Source organism: Aquarana catesbeiana, linkage group LG09 (genome assembly GCF_042186555.1).
Source record: "Aquarana catesbeiana isolate 2022-GZ linkage group LG09, ASM4218655v1, whole genome shotgun sequence".
NCBI classification, from domain to species: domain Eukaryota; kingdom Metazoa; phylum Chordata; class Amphibia; order Anura; family Ranidae; genus Aquarana; species Aquarana catesbeiana.
The window spans coordinates 181267234-181282703 of NC_133332.1; the positions used below are offsets into that span (position 1 = coordinate 181267234).

Genomic DNA, 15470 nt, shown 5'->3' on the forward strand with positions numbered 1-15470 from the left:
TATGCAGGAAATGCTGGATTATTTTTTGAGGAAACAAACAAAAAGATATACATTAATGAACCAGGCCACACATAAGCCTTTGTTAATGTAAACCCAGCTCCAAGCTCAAGCTGAATGAACTTTATTTAAAGTAGATGTAAGACCTACTTATGAATAAGCACACAGGTACAACATGTCTTAAGACATTCTAAGACCCCTTTCAGGCTGAGGCGCTTTACAGGAGCTATAGCACTAAAAATAGTGCCTGTAAAGCGCCTCTCTTTTCACTCCAATGTGAAAGCCAGAGGGCTTTCACACTGGAGCGGTGCGCTGACATGACGCTCAAAAAAGTCCTGCAAACAGCATCTTTATACACCGCTCCTACAGTGCCCCTGCCCACTGAAATCAGTGGGCAGCGCCGCTGAAGCGATGGCAAAGCACTGCTGCGGCGGCGCTTTGCGGGCGCTTTTAACCCTTTTTCGGGCGTTAGTGGGGGTTAAAAGTGCCTCGCTAGCGGCTGAAAAGTGCAGCAAAAACGATGGTAAATCGCCGCTAAAAATAGCAGCGCTTTACCGCCGACGCCCGGCGCTGCTTAATGTGAAAGTGCCCTTAAGGTATGATGATTGTTATGAAGGTTGAAACTGAAATAACAAGCTTGCTGGTTCCAGGTTCCTTGCTGGCCCTGGATAATTTTTTGTTCTGGGGGGGGGGGGTTCAGCAGCAGGTACTAAGTAAAAGTCTTTTTAAATAAAATAAATTACGCCAAAATTATAAAGACTGGAAAAAGGAAAAACGATATGTGTTGCCCCTAGTAAGCAATCACAACCTAATTGTATTTTGTCAGGTCCTTTAGAAAATCGAACCTGATTTCAGATTTTTCCTTCTTCCAGTTTTTATGAACGCTGTTGGCTATTGTCCAGTGTTAGTGCCCAAACTGAATAGGTGCAAACTAATGGCGCATAAACACGGTCGGATTTTCCGATGGGAAATGTTCGATGGGAGCCTGTTGTCAGAAATTCCGACCGTGTGTAGGCTTCATCGGACATTTTCCGTCGGAATTTCCGACAGACAAAATTTGGGAACTGGATCTCAAATTTTCCAACAACAAAATCCGTTGTCGTAAATTCCAATCGTGTGTACACAATTCCGATGCACAAAATTTTGCGCATGCTCGGAATCAAGCAGAAGAGCCGCACTGGCTATTGAACTTCATTTTTCTCAGCTCGTCGTACGTGTTGTACTTAGATGGTTCTTGGCAATCGGAATTTCCAACAAAATATGTGTGACCGTATGTATGCAAGACAAGTTTGAGCCAACATCCATCGGAAAAAATCCATGGATTTTTTTGTCGGAATGTCCGATCGTGTGTACCTGGCATAATAGCCAATCTTACTGGGCAGGTACAAAGGGCACCATCTTGTGGAAGGCAGCACACTCACTGTGTTCACATTAGCTTAATTTTCAATAAATCACAGAATAAAAAGAAAAAAAAAACAATCACCTGAAAAATTACTAGCCTTGAATAGGGATGAGCTTCGAGTTCGAGTCGAACTCATGTTCGACTCGAACATTGGCTGTTCGCAAGTTCACCGAACAGCGAACAATTTGGGGTGTTCGCGGCAAATTCGAATGCCGCGGAACACCCTTTAAAAGTCTATGGAAGAAATCAAAAGTGCTAATTTTAAAGGCTAATATGCAAGTTATTGTCATAAAAAGTGTTTGGGGACCTGGGTCCTGCCCCAGGGGACATGGATCAATGCAAAAAAAAGTTTTAAAAACGGCCGTTTTTTCAGGAGCAGTGATTTTAATAATACTTAAAGTCAATCAATAAAAGTGTAATATCCCTTTAAATTTCGTACCTGGGGGGTGTCTATAGTGTGCCTGTAAAGGGGCGCATGTTTCCTGTGTTTAGAACAGTCTGACAGCAAAATGACATTTTGAAGGAAAAAACTCATTTAAAACTACCCGCGGCTATTGCATTGCCGACAATACACATAGAAGTTCATTGATAAAAACGGCATGGGAATTCCCCAAAGGGGAACCCCGAACCAAAATTTAAAAAAAAAAATGACGTGGGGGTCCCCCTAAATTCCATACCAGGCCCTTCAGGTCTGGTATGGATATTAAGGGGAACCCCGGCCAAAATTTAAAAAAAAAAAATGACGTGGGGTTCCCCCTAAATTCCATACCAGACCCTTCAGGTCTGGTATGGATTTTAAGGGGAACCCCGCGCCAAAAAAAAAAAAAAAAACGGCGTGGGGTCCCCCCAAAAATCCATACCAGACCCTTATCCGAGCACGCAACCTGGCAGGCCGCAGGAAAAGAGGGGGGGACAAGAGTGCGGCCCCCCCTCCCTCCTGAACCGTACCAGGCCACATGCCCTCAACATTGGGAGGGTGCTTTGGGGTAGCCCCCCAAAACACCTTGTCCCCATGTTGATGAGGACAAGGGCCTCATCCCCACAACCCTGGCCGGTGGTTGTGGGGGTCTGCGGGCGGGGGGCTTATCGGAATCTGGAAGCCCCCTTTAACAAGGTGACCCCCAGATCCCGGCCCCCCCCCTGTGTGAAATGGTAAGGGGGTACATAAGTACCCCTACCATTTCACGAAAAAAGTGTCAAAAATGTTAAAAATGACAAGAGACAGTTTTTGACAATTCCTTTATTTAAATGCTTCTTCTTTCTTCTATCTTCCTTCATCTTCTGGTTCTTCTGGCTCTTCTGGTTCTTCTGGTTCTTCCTCCGGCGTTCTCGTCCAGCATCTCCTCCGCGGCGTCTTCTGTCTTCTTCTCCTCGGGCCGCTCCGCACCCATGTCATGGGGGGGAGGCTCCCGCTCTTCTCTTCTTCTCTTCTTCTTTTCTTCTTTTCTTCTCTTCTTCTCTTCTTCTTCATTTTCTTCTCCGGGCCGCTCCGCAATCCATGCTGGCATGGAGGGAGGCTCCCGCTGTGTGACGGCGCTCCTCGTCTGACAGTTCTTAAATAACGGGGGGGCGGGGCCACCCGGTGACCCCGCCCCCCTCTGACGCACGGTGACTTGACGGGACTTCCCTGTGGCATTCCCCGTGACGTCACAGGGAAGTCCCGTCAAGTCACCGTGCGTCAGAGGGGGGCGGGGTCACCGGGTGGCCCCGCCCCCCCCGTTATTTAAGAACTGTCAGACGAGGAGCGCCGTCACACAGCGGGAGCCTCCCTCCATGCCAGCATGGATTGCGGAGCGGCCCGGAGAAGAAAATGAAGAAGAAGAGAAGAAGAGAAGAAAAGAAGAAAAGAAGAAGAGAAGAAGAGAAGAGCGGGAGCCTCCCCCCCATGCCATGGGTGCGGAGCGGCCCGAGGAGAAGAAGACAGAAGACGCCGCGGAGGAGATGCTGGACGAGAACGCCGGAGGAAGAACCAGAAGAACCAGAAGAGCCAGAAGAACCAGAAGATGAAGGAAGATAGAAGAAAGAAGAAGCATTTAAATAAAGGAATTGTCAAAAACTGTCTCTTGTCATTTTTAACATTTTTGACAGTTTTTTCGTGAAATGGTAGGGGTACTTATGTACCCCCTTACCATTTCACACAGGGGGGGGGCCGGGATCTGGGGGTCACCTTGTTAAAGGGGGCTTCCAGATTCCGATAAGCCCCCCGCCCGCAGACCCCCACAACCACCGGCCAGGGTTGTGGGGATGAGGCCCTTGTCCTCATCAACATGGGGACAAGGTGTTTTGGGGGGCTACCCCAAAGCACCCTCCCAATGTTGAGGGCATGTGGCCTGGTACGGTTCAGGAGGGAGGGGGGGCCGCACTCTCGTCCCCCCCTCTTTTCCTGCGGCCTGCCAGGTTGCGTGCTCGGATAAGGGTCTGGTATGGATTTTTGGGGGGACCCCACGCCGTTTTTTTTTTTTTTTTTGGCGCGGGGTTCCCCTTAAAATCCATACCAGACCTGAAGGGTCTGGTATGGAATTTAGGGGGAACCCCACGTCATTTTTTTTTTTTAATTTTGGCCGGGGTTCCCCTTAATATCCATACCAGACCTGAAGGGCCTGGTATGGAATTTAGGGGGACCCCCACGTCATTTTTTTTTTAAATTTTGGTTCGGGGTTCCCCTTTGGGGAATTCCCATGCCGTTTTTATCAATGAACTTCTATGTGTATTGTCGGCAATGCAATAGCCGCGGGTAGTTTTAAATGAGTTTTTTCCTTCAAAATGTCATTTTGCTGTCAGACTGTTCTAAACACAGGAAACATGCGCCCCTTTACAGGCACACTATAGACACCCCCCAGGTACGAAATTTAAAGGGATATTACACTTTTATTGTTTGACTTTAAGCATTATTAAAATCACTGCTCCTGAAAAAACGGCCGTTTTTAAAACTTTTTTTTGCATTGATCCATGTCCCCTGGGGCAGGACCCAGGTCCCCAAACACTTTTTATGACAATAACTTGCATATAAGCCTTGAAAATTAGCACTTTTGATTATTCATGTTCGTGTCCCATAGACTTTAACGGTGTTCGCATGTTCGAACGAACTTTTTTCCTGTTCGCATGTTCTGGTGCGAACCGAACAGGGGGGTGTTCGGCTCATACCTAGCCTTGAATACACTGACTTTTCTTTAGGCTAGGTACACATCTAAGCGGGTGCGAGAAGGTGTGTATATGCACACCTTCCTGCACTGGCAGAGGATAAACACACTACTGCTTAGGAGATTTGCGGAGGTACACAATGCGGGAAACCCTCAGTCCACGCACGTTTTATACACCTCATTCAAATCGCACCCCCCTTGCAATCTGCAGTGGGTGTCAGTGCTATCTTAAAGTGGTTGTAGACCCCCCCCCCAAAAAAAAAAACTGCAAGACAAAGACATAATGAGCTAGTATGCATAGCATACTAGCTCATTCTGGATTACTTACCTTAAAACGAAGCCCCTGCAGCGATTCTCGTACACCGCTTCGGCCAACGACTTCGCTTCCGGAGTTACTTCCGGGTATCGCGGGCTCCGGCGCTGTGATTGGCCGGAGCTGCAATGACGTCACTCCTGCACATGTGCATGGGAGCCGCCGGTAACGGCACACTAGCTGAAGCAACGGCACGGACATGTTATTGCTTCAGTTCGCATGTGCTGATGACGTCGGCACATGCTAATACAGGGGATATCTCCTAAACCGTGCAGGTTTAGGAGATATCCGGGGTAGCTACAGGTAAGCCTTATTATAGACCTACCTGTAGCAAAAAGTGGTTGTAAAGGGTTTACAAACACTTTAACGACACCCCAAGCTAAGGTTACAAAACAGTGTGTTTGCCTGCACCAGATCGCATTCACAAAATGACCATGCGAACCGGTTGCAGTGCGGTTCCAAAATTGGTGCATGCATGATTATGGTGTGATTTGAGCCCATTCAGAATTAATGGGCCTTGATTGCACTGCAATCAACACAGTAAGCCTGGATTCACGCTATAGTTTGCATGTAAATCACACAGGAACTGCACCACATTCCTGTGCAATTCACATGCGATTCTGTGTGGTGTGAATTGAGCCCACTTTGAATGGGCTGAATCGCACCACATTGCACCAAAGAAGTGCAGGCACCTTTTTCTGAAAACCAACAATGCGATCTGGTTCAGACAAACACTGCTTTGTGACCTTCTTTTGGGGAGTTGTTAACTTTGAATTGACACCTGCAGCAGATCAAAAACACAGTGTGATTGCAATACAGTAATACAGAAACGCACAGGGAGCACAGTGTTTCCTGTACATCATATATATGAACCAGGGGTAAAACAGGGCCAAGGCATGCCACTGAGGGAGCCAGAAAGTCCAGCCTGGCTCTGGCATTGGCAGACATGTTTTGGTGACAACTGATGAATCAGTAAGCCGGTGAGCACCACAACAATCTTGCCAGTGCCAAGCTGGACTGTCAGTAACACAAGAAATAGAAAACTCAGCTTAGCCTCAGTCAACTGTCAGTAACACAAGCAATGCAAAATTTAGCCCAGCCAGCCTCAATCACATACTTTGTAAATTGCAACACAGAATCACAGACAGACTCTCGCTTACTCACGATTACCTAGTATGAACAGCAGAATGTGGGGGGCCGGCGGTTACACAGCACTTTAGAAGCACTCTGCACTCCAGAGTCCAGGCAAAGCTCCTCTCCCAAGCCCAAGGTGGGAGTGGCACTTCAAGCCAATGGGAATACATGGTGTGCGGTGGGTAGGACTACACGCACCACCAGCTCCCACTGTGCTGCCTGGTGATAGATCTGTCAGCCTTCAGCCCGAGCCCGATAGACCGGCCTAGCGGTGTACCACAACATGCGTGCAGGTATGCCTAATGATCTATTACACTTGCTGCAGCGGCATTATTACACTCTGTGCGCCACTGACTGCAGTTCTGCCTGTTGCTGGCGCAATGTGCGGCTGCAGAGCAGTGACACCATGCCGTTCATTTTGGCCCTGGAGGGGTTTGAACACCCCTGCCCTTATCCACGCCCCTGGCTGGTTCCTGAAATCCCATTGAGCAGACTATTTTTGTACACGTTGAATGTCCAGTAACACAAAGACTGAGGTCTGGGTGGGTTCTGGAGAGTTGGTATGTCAAGTTCCCCCCATGCAGCAGTAGTTTATGCCAACTTGATGAACATGAGTTTGCTAAAGCACACTGTGTGATGAAGGTGAAAGAGGTTTACATCTACTTTATTCTCTGACTTTGTTGTGGCAGTGGCCCTTACTGGTGTTTTAAAGTGAACCTGTTATGCATTTTTAAATGCAGGAGTTAATTCTCAGTATAGTAGCAGACACCACAACATGTCAGCAATTGCCTATTTACCATATTTACTGCTTTGAAAGTCAGCCACAGCATTTTGTAAAAAGCTGGAAACGTGGATTTTGTTTTTTTGGTTACGCTTTCTAAAAGGTTGATAATATTTATTTCTGTACAATGCATAGTATTACATCTTTTGTCTCACATGCTGGATATAATGTTCTGTTTATGTTCTTTTATGTAATCTTCTGTATGCTGGGTGTAATTCTTAGTATCTATTCTTAAGCCTCGTATACACGATCGGATTTTCGGCAGGGAATTGTGTGATGTCAGACTGTTTGCCTAAAATCCGACCGTCAGTACCTCAGACAATTGTTGTCCAACTTTCCACCAACAAATGTTGGATCGCAGACTAGTAAATTTTCGGCGGACATTGGTCTGTTGTCAGATTTTCCTATCGTGTGTACACAAGTCCCTCACACAAAAGTCCAAAGTACAAACACGCATACTCGGAATCAATGCTCACCACACACGACATTAGCAGAAGGTGTCCAAAGGGTGGCGCTCAACATCTAACAGTCAGATTTTAGGCAAACAGTCTGTCATCACACAATTCCCTGACGAAAATCTGATTGTGTGTATGAGGCTTAAGGCTCCATTCACACCAATGCAGGTGCAGGACATTTGTTCCTCCACACAGCAGCATTGCGTGTTGATCTGCAGTGTGGTGGCATTCAGTGCGCTGCAGAAAAATACAGCATGTCTCTGCATTTTTCTGCACCACACATAACACCAGCGTTGTGGAGTGAATAGGGCACATAGAAAACAATTGTTTTCTATGTGCCCTTGCATTAATTGGTGTTTATCCAGTGTGGAAAAAAGCCAGACTGTGGCTGCAGATTGTAACACATCAGAAATGTATTGGTGCAGACTTGAAAAGTTACTGAGAGGTCCATGTTAAGTAATTACAATTATTTTAAAATTAAATCCCACCATCCTTTTACTGTTAACTGGCTGGCACTCTCTGTGTGACTATATACTTCCAATGCAATCAAAGGCAACTGCTGAAATGGAAACATTCTCCTTTTCTTCTAGAAACATATCAACCCTGGAGGAATCTAATGTCTTTTCTTGTTAGACACTGCCATCTAGTGATAAAACTTAGGAAGGACACCCCTATCTAGTTAATTTATCTGAAAAAAATATATCTCTACATTTATACCATCATATATATATATAAATATAGATTTATATATATAAAGCATTAATCTGAAACACTTAAAAGCAAATGCGCAGTTATGCAATGTAAAATACAATACTATATTGTTTCTTTTGTTACTTCTATCTGAAGTAAATGAAAGTCATGAGGACCTTGCCATGAACTGTGTTTTGTAAAGAACAGAAGTACCTAGCACATCTTGTAAAGCTGAGTAGAAACTGTATTTTCCAGAAGGTTCTTTGTCAAGCATGCTCTCAAATAAGCCAATACTGCTGCTCAGACATGGAGCTGAGGTACAGAGTCTGGAAAAATAGCTCTATGAATACAACTGAATCAAAAGTCTTTGTTAGAATTCAACCTCTGAGACTTTTCTTCCACATCGCTGGAGCTGACAATATCTGACACATTCCTACAATCTGTCACACCAATCACATGCACACGCCGAGGCCATGTCCTGAGATAATTCCAGCACTGATAACTTGTAGCTCTTCCTCTAGAGATTATTATCTGCTATGGATCACAAGATTTAGTTTCAACATATATTTCTGTGCTAGGATTATAAAGAACACAGTAAAACAATGAGGCAAAACTGCTTACTGACTAATAAAAACTGGAGTGAGGAAAAATTAGGGCAGTTGCCTATAGAAAATAAGGTGTCAACTTAGATTTTACACCCTGCTATAGATACTGGTATATAAAAACACTTTAGCAGGTTGTTAAAGTGATTGAAAACTTTTTTAAAAAATAAACATTTTATACTTACCTGATCTGTGCAATGTGTTTGCACAGAGCGGCCCTGAACCTCCTCTTCTAGGGTCCTCTACCAGCGGTCCTGGCTCCTCCATTTGTCTGAGTGCCCCTATAGCATGCTGCTTGCTATGGGGGCACTCGTGTGTATTCAACCCTGAGCTGCACTGTGTGTGTACATTCACACACACAGCTTGGCTCAGCTCCACCCCCCCTCTCTCTCTCTCCCCCTCCCTCCTCACAGGCTGTGATTGACAGCAGCAGGAACCTATGGCTCCCACTGTTGCCGTGCTGTCCTGTAAGAATGGAGAAAGCCTCTGCTCTCTGGCACAGTACTGGATTGAGATCAGGCTCATGGAAGTATAAGGAGGGCTGGAGGTGAAGCTGCACACAGAATGTTTTTTAACTTCGTGCAGAGAACACATTAAGGGGAAAAAAACATTCTTCTAGAACCACTTTAAATTATTTGTCTCATTTTGATGAATGCAAAGCTTGACTGGTTGCCCAGGGGAAATTGAACCAGGTTTCATCAATCAGTCAAATGGAATCTGGCTACCCTGGTATTTCTCCCTGTATTTTGGCCAAAATGTCATAAATCCACCCAATTTTGTAGTTCTAATGTACCATATTCTGTTCCATTCTTCCTTTTTCTTCAAAAGCAAACATGGGGGGGGGGGGGGGGGGTTACCAATTTATTTATTTTTCTAAAAAAAAATACAATTCTATTAAAATTTAAAAAGTGTATGTTTTAATTCTGATCTTAAAAAAAAAAAAAAAAACAATGAAAGAAGATAACACATATAACACTATGCATTTCCTTTAAAGCAAATCTGATTCAGAACAGAATAATTTCAAAGCAAGCCCCCATCCACTACTGCTACTTTCACATCCCCCTTTTTCTCACACCTCAGTCAATTACTTGGTACCTCCCTGTATGAGGATACAAGATGCTTTCTACTCCCTTACACAATTAGGTGCTTAGTGCCTGAGAGGTTCATAGTCAGGTTTGAGTATGTATATTGTGGACTGTGGAGGGTCCTCAGACTCAATCTGAAACTTACACAGGATAAATGTGGTGGAATGAAAGCTAGTGGAAGGTTGGTAGCAGCAGCAGGTGTGAACTGCTACACAGTACACCTGCAACATAAGTGAAGGACAGGTTTGCTTAAGGCCGGGTTCACACTGGTATGACACGACAGTCGTACCACTTTGGATCCGACTTTGCCCTGCAACTTCAAGTCCCACATGAGTCCAACTTCAATGAACAGTGATCCGACTTTGAACCCTGACAATATCAGGCACTGTGTCTGGCATGAATCTTTAGGGGGAACCCCCACGCCAAAAAAAAAGGCGCTGGGATCCCTGTAAAATCCATATCAGACCCTGACGCAGGGGACGAGTGAGGGCCCCCCTCCTGAACCATACCAGGCCGCATGCCCTCAACATGGGGGTGGGTGCTCGCCCCGTGCCTATATAAGTAGTGACATACTGCGCACCCAGCATTAGACCGGGAGAGAGCGTTGAGTCAACATCGGAAGAAAAACGGAGGGAGCGAGAAGAGCGAGAAGATAGTGGAGAAGACCCAGCAGAGGCAGAAGACAGCGGACAGAAGGAGAAGAACCGGAGAGCGTTAGAAGACATCAGCGGAGAAGAACCGGAGAGGGGAGAAGAGCCAGCAGAGGCAGAAGACATCAGTGGAGGAGGCAGAAGAGCCAGAGAGGGGAGAACAGATCACAAGAAATGACAGAGCCTCCTTAATAAATTCCTTTAAAATTATGTATAATGTGTTTTATTTTTGAGACTTTTCTTTCAGATGCATGGGTAGGGGTACAATGTACCCCATACTCATTCACATAGGGTGGGGGCCTCCTTGTTCAAGGGGGCTTCCAGATTTTAATAAGCCCCCCGACCACAGACCCCGACAACCAACGGCCAGGGTTATTGGGAAGAGGCCCCTTTGTCCTCATCAAATATGGAGACATGGTGCTTTGGGGTGGGGGAAGCAGGCCCCCCCCTGCCCCAAAGCACCCACCCCCCCATGTTAAGGGCATGCGGCCTGGTACGGTTCGGGGGGGGACGCTCGCTCCTCCCCACCCCCTTTCCTGACCTGCCGGGCTGTGTGCTCAGATAAGGGTCTGGTATGGGTTTGGGGGGGGGACCCCAAGGCCGTTTTTTCAGTGTGGGGTTCCCCTTAAAATCCATACCAGACCGAAGGGCCTGGTATGCTCTTGGAGGGGAAACCCATGACTTTTTTTTTTTTAATTTGGCGTGGAGGTCCCCTTCAAGATCATCAAACCATAAGTCACATGCCAAAGTTAGATCAGTCAAGACGGCGATCCGACTTCAGTGATATTCAATGGGCTGAAGTAAGATTGGACCAAAGTAGTGCAGGGAGCATTTTCAAAGTCTCAAAGTCTCAGACCAGTTAAGACGGCTCCCATAGGGAAACATTGATTTTCACACGTTATGCGACATGAGCTCTCAATGTCGAAGCGTTTGTCGTACCAGTGTGAACCCAGCCTTAAACTAAAGAGAATGTATAGCATTTTGCTATATATCTTGTTTGTTTATAATGTTTTTTACAAATATTTTTTAAACTAAATTTAGTTAGTTAAATTTGAAATAGTGCATACAGTACAAATATATCATGCTTATATTTACAGCCAGCAGATGGAGCTCCTTTTCTTGTTTACACATCTATTCTTGACTGCTCTGCTAAACAAAAGCATCATATGTCTTGTTAGCTCAGATGGACCCATTTAAAGTTTCAAGACAATGTCTTAATGTAAACAGATTTTGCTGTGCTCTCTTGGTATGAATACTTACAATGATCGGTCAATCTTGCATAGTATAGGCATCCTGTATTATATGTTTATTAGTAAAATAAAGGTTTTATATAAATAGTAAAAAAAAAAAAAGATAGAGTTTGAAAACCTATTAACTTAAAAAAGTGGAGCTTTCCCTGCACTGCAAAGATTATTGCTTATTTTTGGCCAACATTCAAGAGCAGTTTTACTCACCTTATTCCTTGCACTGCCATCAGATGGCACTCTCCTCTTCTCTGCTGGACCTGCAGCGTACAAAATGACATCAGAATGCCTGTGACCAGTGGAGCAATAAAGGGAAAAGGTTTTGGGGGACCAGTTGCATGGAAGGGAGGAAGACTGTGTGAATGAGGGATAATGTAAGTAAAACAGTTTTTCTCCCATATGTTCCCTAGAAGAAAACAAGCATTTAACCCTTGCTGTGTGGAGTAGCACCACTGCGAGGGTAACTTTGGGTTTTCCCCAGAGTCCAGCTTCAACCTTTAAAGTGTTACTAAACTCAGGAGCCTGCATTCACTATATCTGGTCTCCCACCATACACAGAAAATGGAAATGCAATTATTTTAGTAAATATAAACTGCTAAATATCTTTTCTCATCAGCAGTATATAGTAGTGACTTATATCAGTCTCCAGCCGAGCACTGGTTAAAGCTTGTAGGAGAAGCTTTCATTCTCCCCTGATTGTCCTATGAGGCTGCATGACCCCTGACTTTCTGTCTGGACAGTGCTGATTACCTCTGTGCTGCTCACATGCACCCTCCCCTCAAAAATAAAAACTCTAAGACTAGAGCTGTTGATAGTTTTTTTTTTAATCATGCTATCATGTCAGCCAAATCCTCCAAATCATAGGTAGTAGTTTTCCTTTTCTTCTTATCGCACAACTGGGAAAATATGACTGGTTGTATGCTCAAGTCAAAACTGCAGAACATTTCACATGAATGCACATCCACTTAAATTTTATGTTTGCGGAATTGCACTAATTTTTAGTAATACAATCAAAAGTCTTCCATGTATTTCTAGTCTAATGGCTGCAAAAACTGGTAAAACAGTGCACAGCTGCAAAAACAATGTAGGGTAAGCCTTTGGTCCTGGGTCAATGGGCTTTGGGCTTGTATCAATGGCATCAGTCTGGCATCAGTCTGAAAGCTATACAAAAATGGCCACCACATCAATTTATAACTAGCTTTGGAAGTAAGGTGTACATGGAAGGACTTGGCACAGCACAAAAAAACAAACGTTTTCCCAGAATACTTACCAGCTAGTCTGCAAAAAAAAAAATGGCACTGTCTAACTATTTGCAGAATCGTAGGAATGGGCTATCTCCAGGCATATCTATACTTAAATTATCCATTGCCATATATGCTTCAGTATGAGGAACCTTAAATATAAGAGTTAGGGTCCCACAGAGGGGCCCTGACGAGGCAGTACAGCGTCCACATATATTTGCAAATGGGTGCAACTAAAACCTCTGTTTTTAACACAAATTGTTAATACAGTGCCATTTTCTTTGCAGGCTATCTGGAAAGTGTGCTGGGAAAACTTTTGTTTATGCTGGTATCAATCTGAGACATGCTTCTTGGATCATTCAAAATCCATTGACGTGTGCATTTGATCCGCAACTGACCTCCTTCTAACCTGAATTGTATTTGCTTCAGGCGGGTTTTGCATTCCCATATACTTTTATGGGGATGCAAAACCCATCTAACGTAAACAAATGACCACTGACACAGAACCTTGGGGCAATGTCACACATTTTAAAGCAACATTTTGTAGCAACTACAACGTTGCTCTCCTTAGTGTATTTGTAGCTAGAAAAAGATCAGCTGAAATTGATTAAATGTCTATATCACAATATATAGCACAGTGCTACTTGGCCCTATATTGAAATACCCCTTTATTGTTGATGCTATCTGTAGAATTTGTATCTTTTTTTATGCTCCTGCTTATACAGGGAGCTAGTTACAGTTTATCAGTTAAATAGGTCATATGAATGGTCTGTGTCATCACAGCAGTATATGACCTCTTGTTTTTGATGTGGTTCATTTAGCAGGAATTCTCTTGAGCTTGGTACAAAATCAACAGCCGCCCCGGTGGATTAAAGAAGTCCATGCAATCAGCATAAACAAAGGCATTTATTGCATTTTTTTGACAGTTACCAATGATTAACACAATTTAGTACTCTGGTAAAGCTGTTATGACATTTATAAATCATAAATCAATAACGTATATTCTGTCTTACTCTATATTTTATTGGAAAAATGGAAGATTAGCTGCATGCTATGTCGATGGAATACAATGCATACAACATATATGTGGCTATGTAATAGATAATTTTACAAATAAGGACATATGGTGTTATTTATTTTTTTTAAAATGCATCCATCTCTATACCTGTGCAAACAAAAAAAAAACCTTTAGCATCTTTAGAAAGCCAAACTCATGTCTATTTTTTTATACTATTTTAAGGTATGACCCTGAAGGACATTTGACAAATGCAACCTTTCCAACTGGAGAAGTCAGCAGTTTTTACAGTGATATGGAAAAATCCACTCGAGTTGAGCTAGACACTTCAAACAAAGAAAATGTTTTCACCACCACCAATATATCTGCAACAAGCATTGTCTACGCATTAAAACAAGGTAGTGTGGGCGATATGACAAAACAGGTCAATGTTAACAAGAAAAAAGGCTATCGCTATTCCTAGCAAAGGTCATGCTTATTTACCTAGCCCCAGTATTGTCACTGCATAATATGCCTTTCCTGTGTCATTCACATTGATATTTATAGATTAGATACAAGGTGTTTGGACTGATTGTGATTAACACTAACTTTCTCATTATTCTAACTGTTGTTAATTTATAAAGTGCTTGAGGATTTAATTTACATTCTGAAGCAATAAGTAAAGACAGCCTTTGTCTTACCATAGATAGGAGATGGCGGCCACAAAATATGTTACAAGAGATCTTTCCATATGCATGCACAATCATTAAGAAATGACAATGACAGGGACAGTAAGAGACCATTGGTATTATCCTAATCTCAAGGAAACAGTATTGACTGTCTGGAAATATCCATTACCGTATAAATTAGCTCTCTCTAATGGCCCATACACCCGATCCGAATATCGTACGGCAGATTGCTTAAAAGTCGCAAATTGCAATTGAATACTAAAGTCACGAAAATTCTCGTACGACAGAAAATAATCAGAAGTGACGTCATGTGTTCTAATGTATTTGTATTGTATTTCGGACGACAACTGTACTGACTAAACGAAAATTGTATGATCTGGTATCGTAAGAGGAAAATTTTCGTGCTTGTCCGATCTAATAATATTGGATGAATTGTCATGATTGGCTCTCGAAAGCTCTGTACTAACGATCCGATTATCATACGATCACGTCAAAAGTGGTATTTTTTGTCCGATTTTTGGATCGCGTGTAGGGGCCATAAGACTTGTTTGCCAAGGTTGCCAACACAAGTTGCAGTGTCCATACAGTAGATATTCAATCATTTCTGGATTCAGTCATTATTGGCCAGATCCGGCTTCTCATGTCTCTTAGTAGCTGTTTACAGCAAACATGATATCTGATCACAGTTATTAAAAATCCACTCTACTGGTAATGTATGGTTTAGCTGAAGATGCTGGTAAAATCAATTATAAACGGACGGTTTACATCACTTGGGGAAGCAGGATGATCCTCCCCACAACAGATTCTAGATACAAATCCTTCCACTGCCACAAAAAATAAAAAAATAAATAAAACTAACTGGGTTTCCTGTAATGTATTTTAAATGTAAATTCCAAGATGGAGAGTAAGAAGCCTTCATAATAGCTTTGGCAAGTGGTGGCGAAAGTAAGCCAGTGGAGATTTCACCACCAAATGCCATAGGAGACATGCTGAACTGCAAACGTTACTCTAAAACCAATGTTTTCAGGCAAACAGATCTTGTAAAAGGTCCAT

At 43.6% G+C, this 15470-nt stretch overlaps 1 protein-coding gene across 9 annotated transcripts in view; it reads left to right on the plus strand.

The window, feature by feature from the left end:
• Positions 1 to 15470, plus strand: part of TENM1 (teneurin transmembrane protein 1) — a 1380190-nt gene that overhangs the window by 1302335 nt on the left and 62385 nt on the right. For all 9 annotated transcript variants that reach the window (XM_073599409.1, XM_073599407.1, XM_073599406.1 and 6 more), the window contains one exon: positions 13975 to 14147. In XM_073599409.1, the coding sequence (XP_073455510.1) occupies positions 13975 to 14147 (173 nt within the window). The remainder of the gene's footprint in view (positions 1 to 13974; positions 14148 to 15470) is intronic.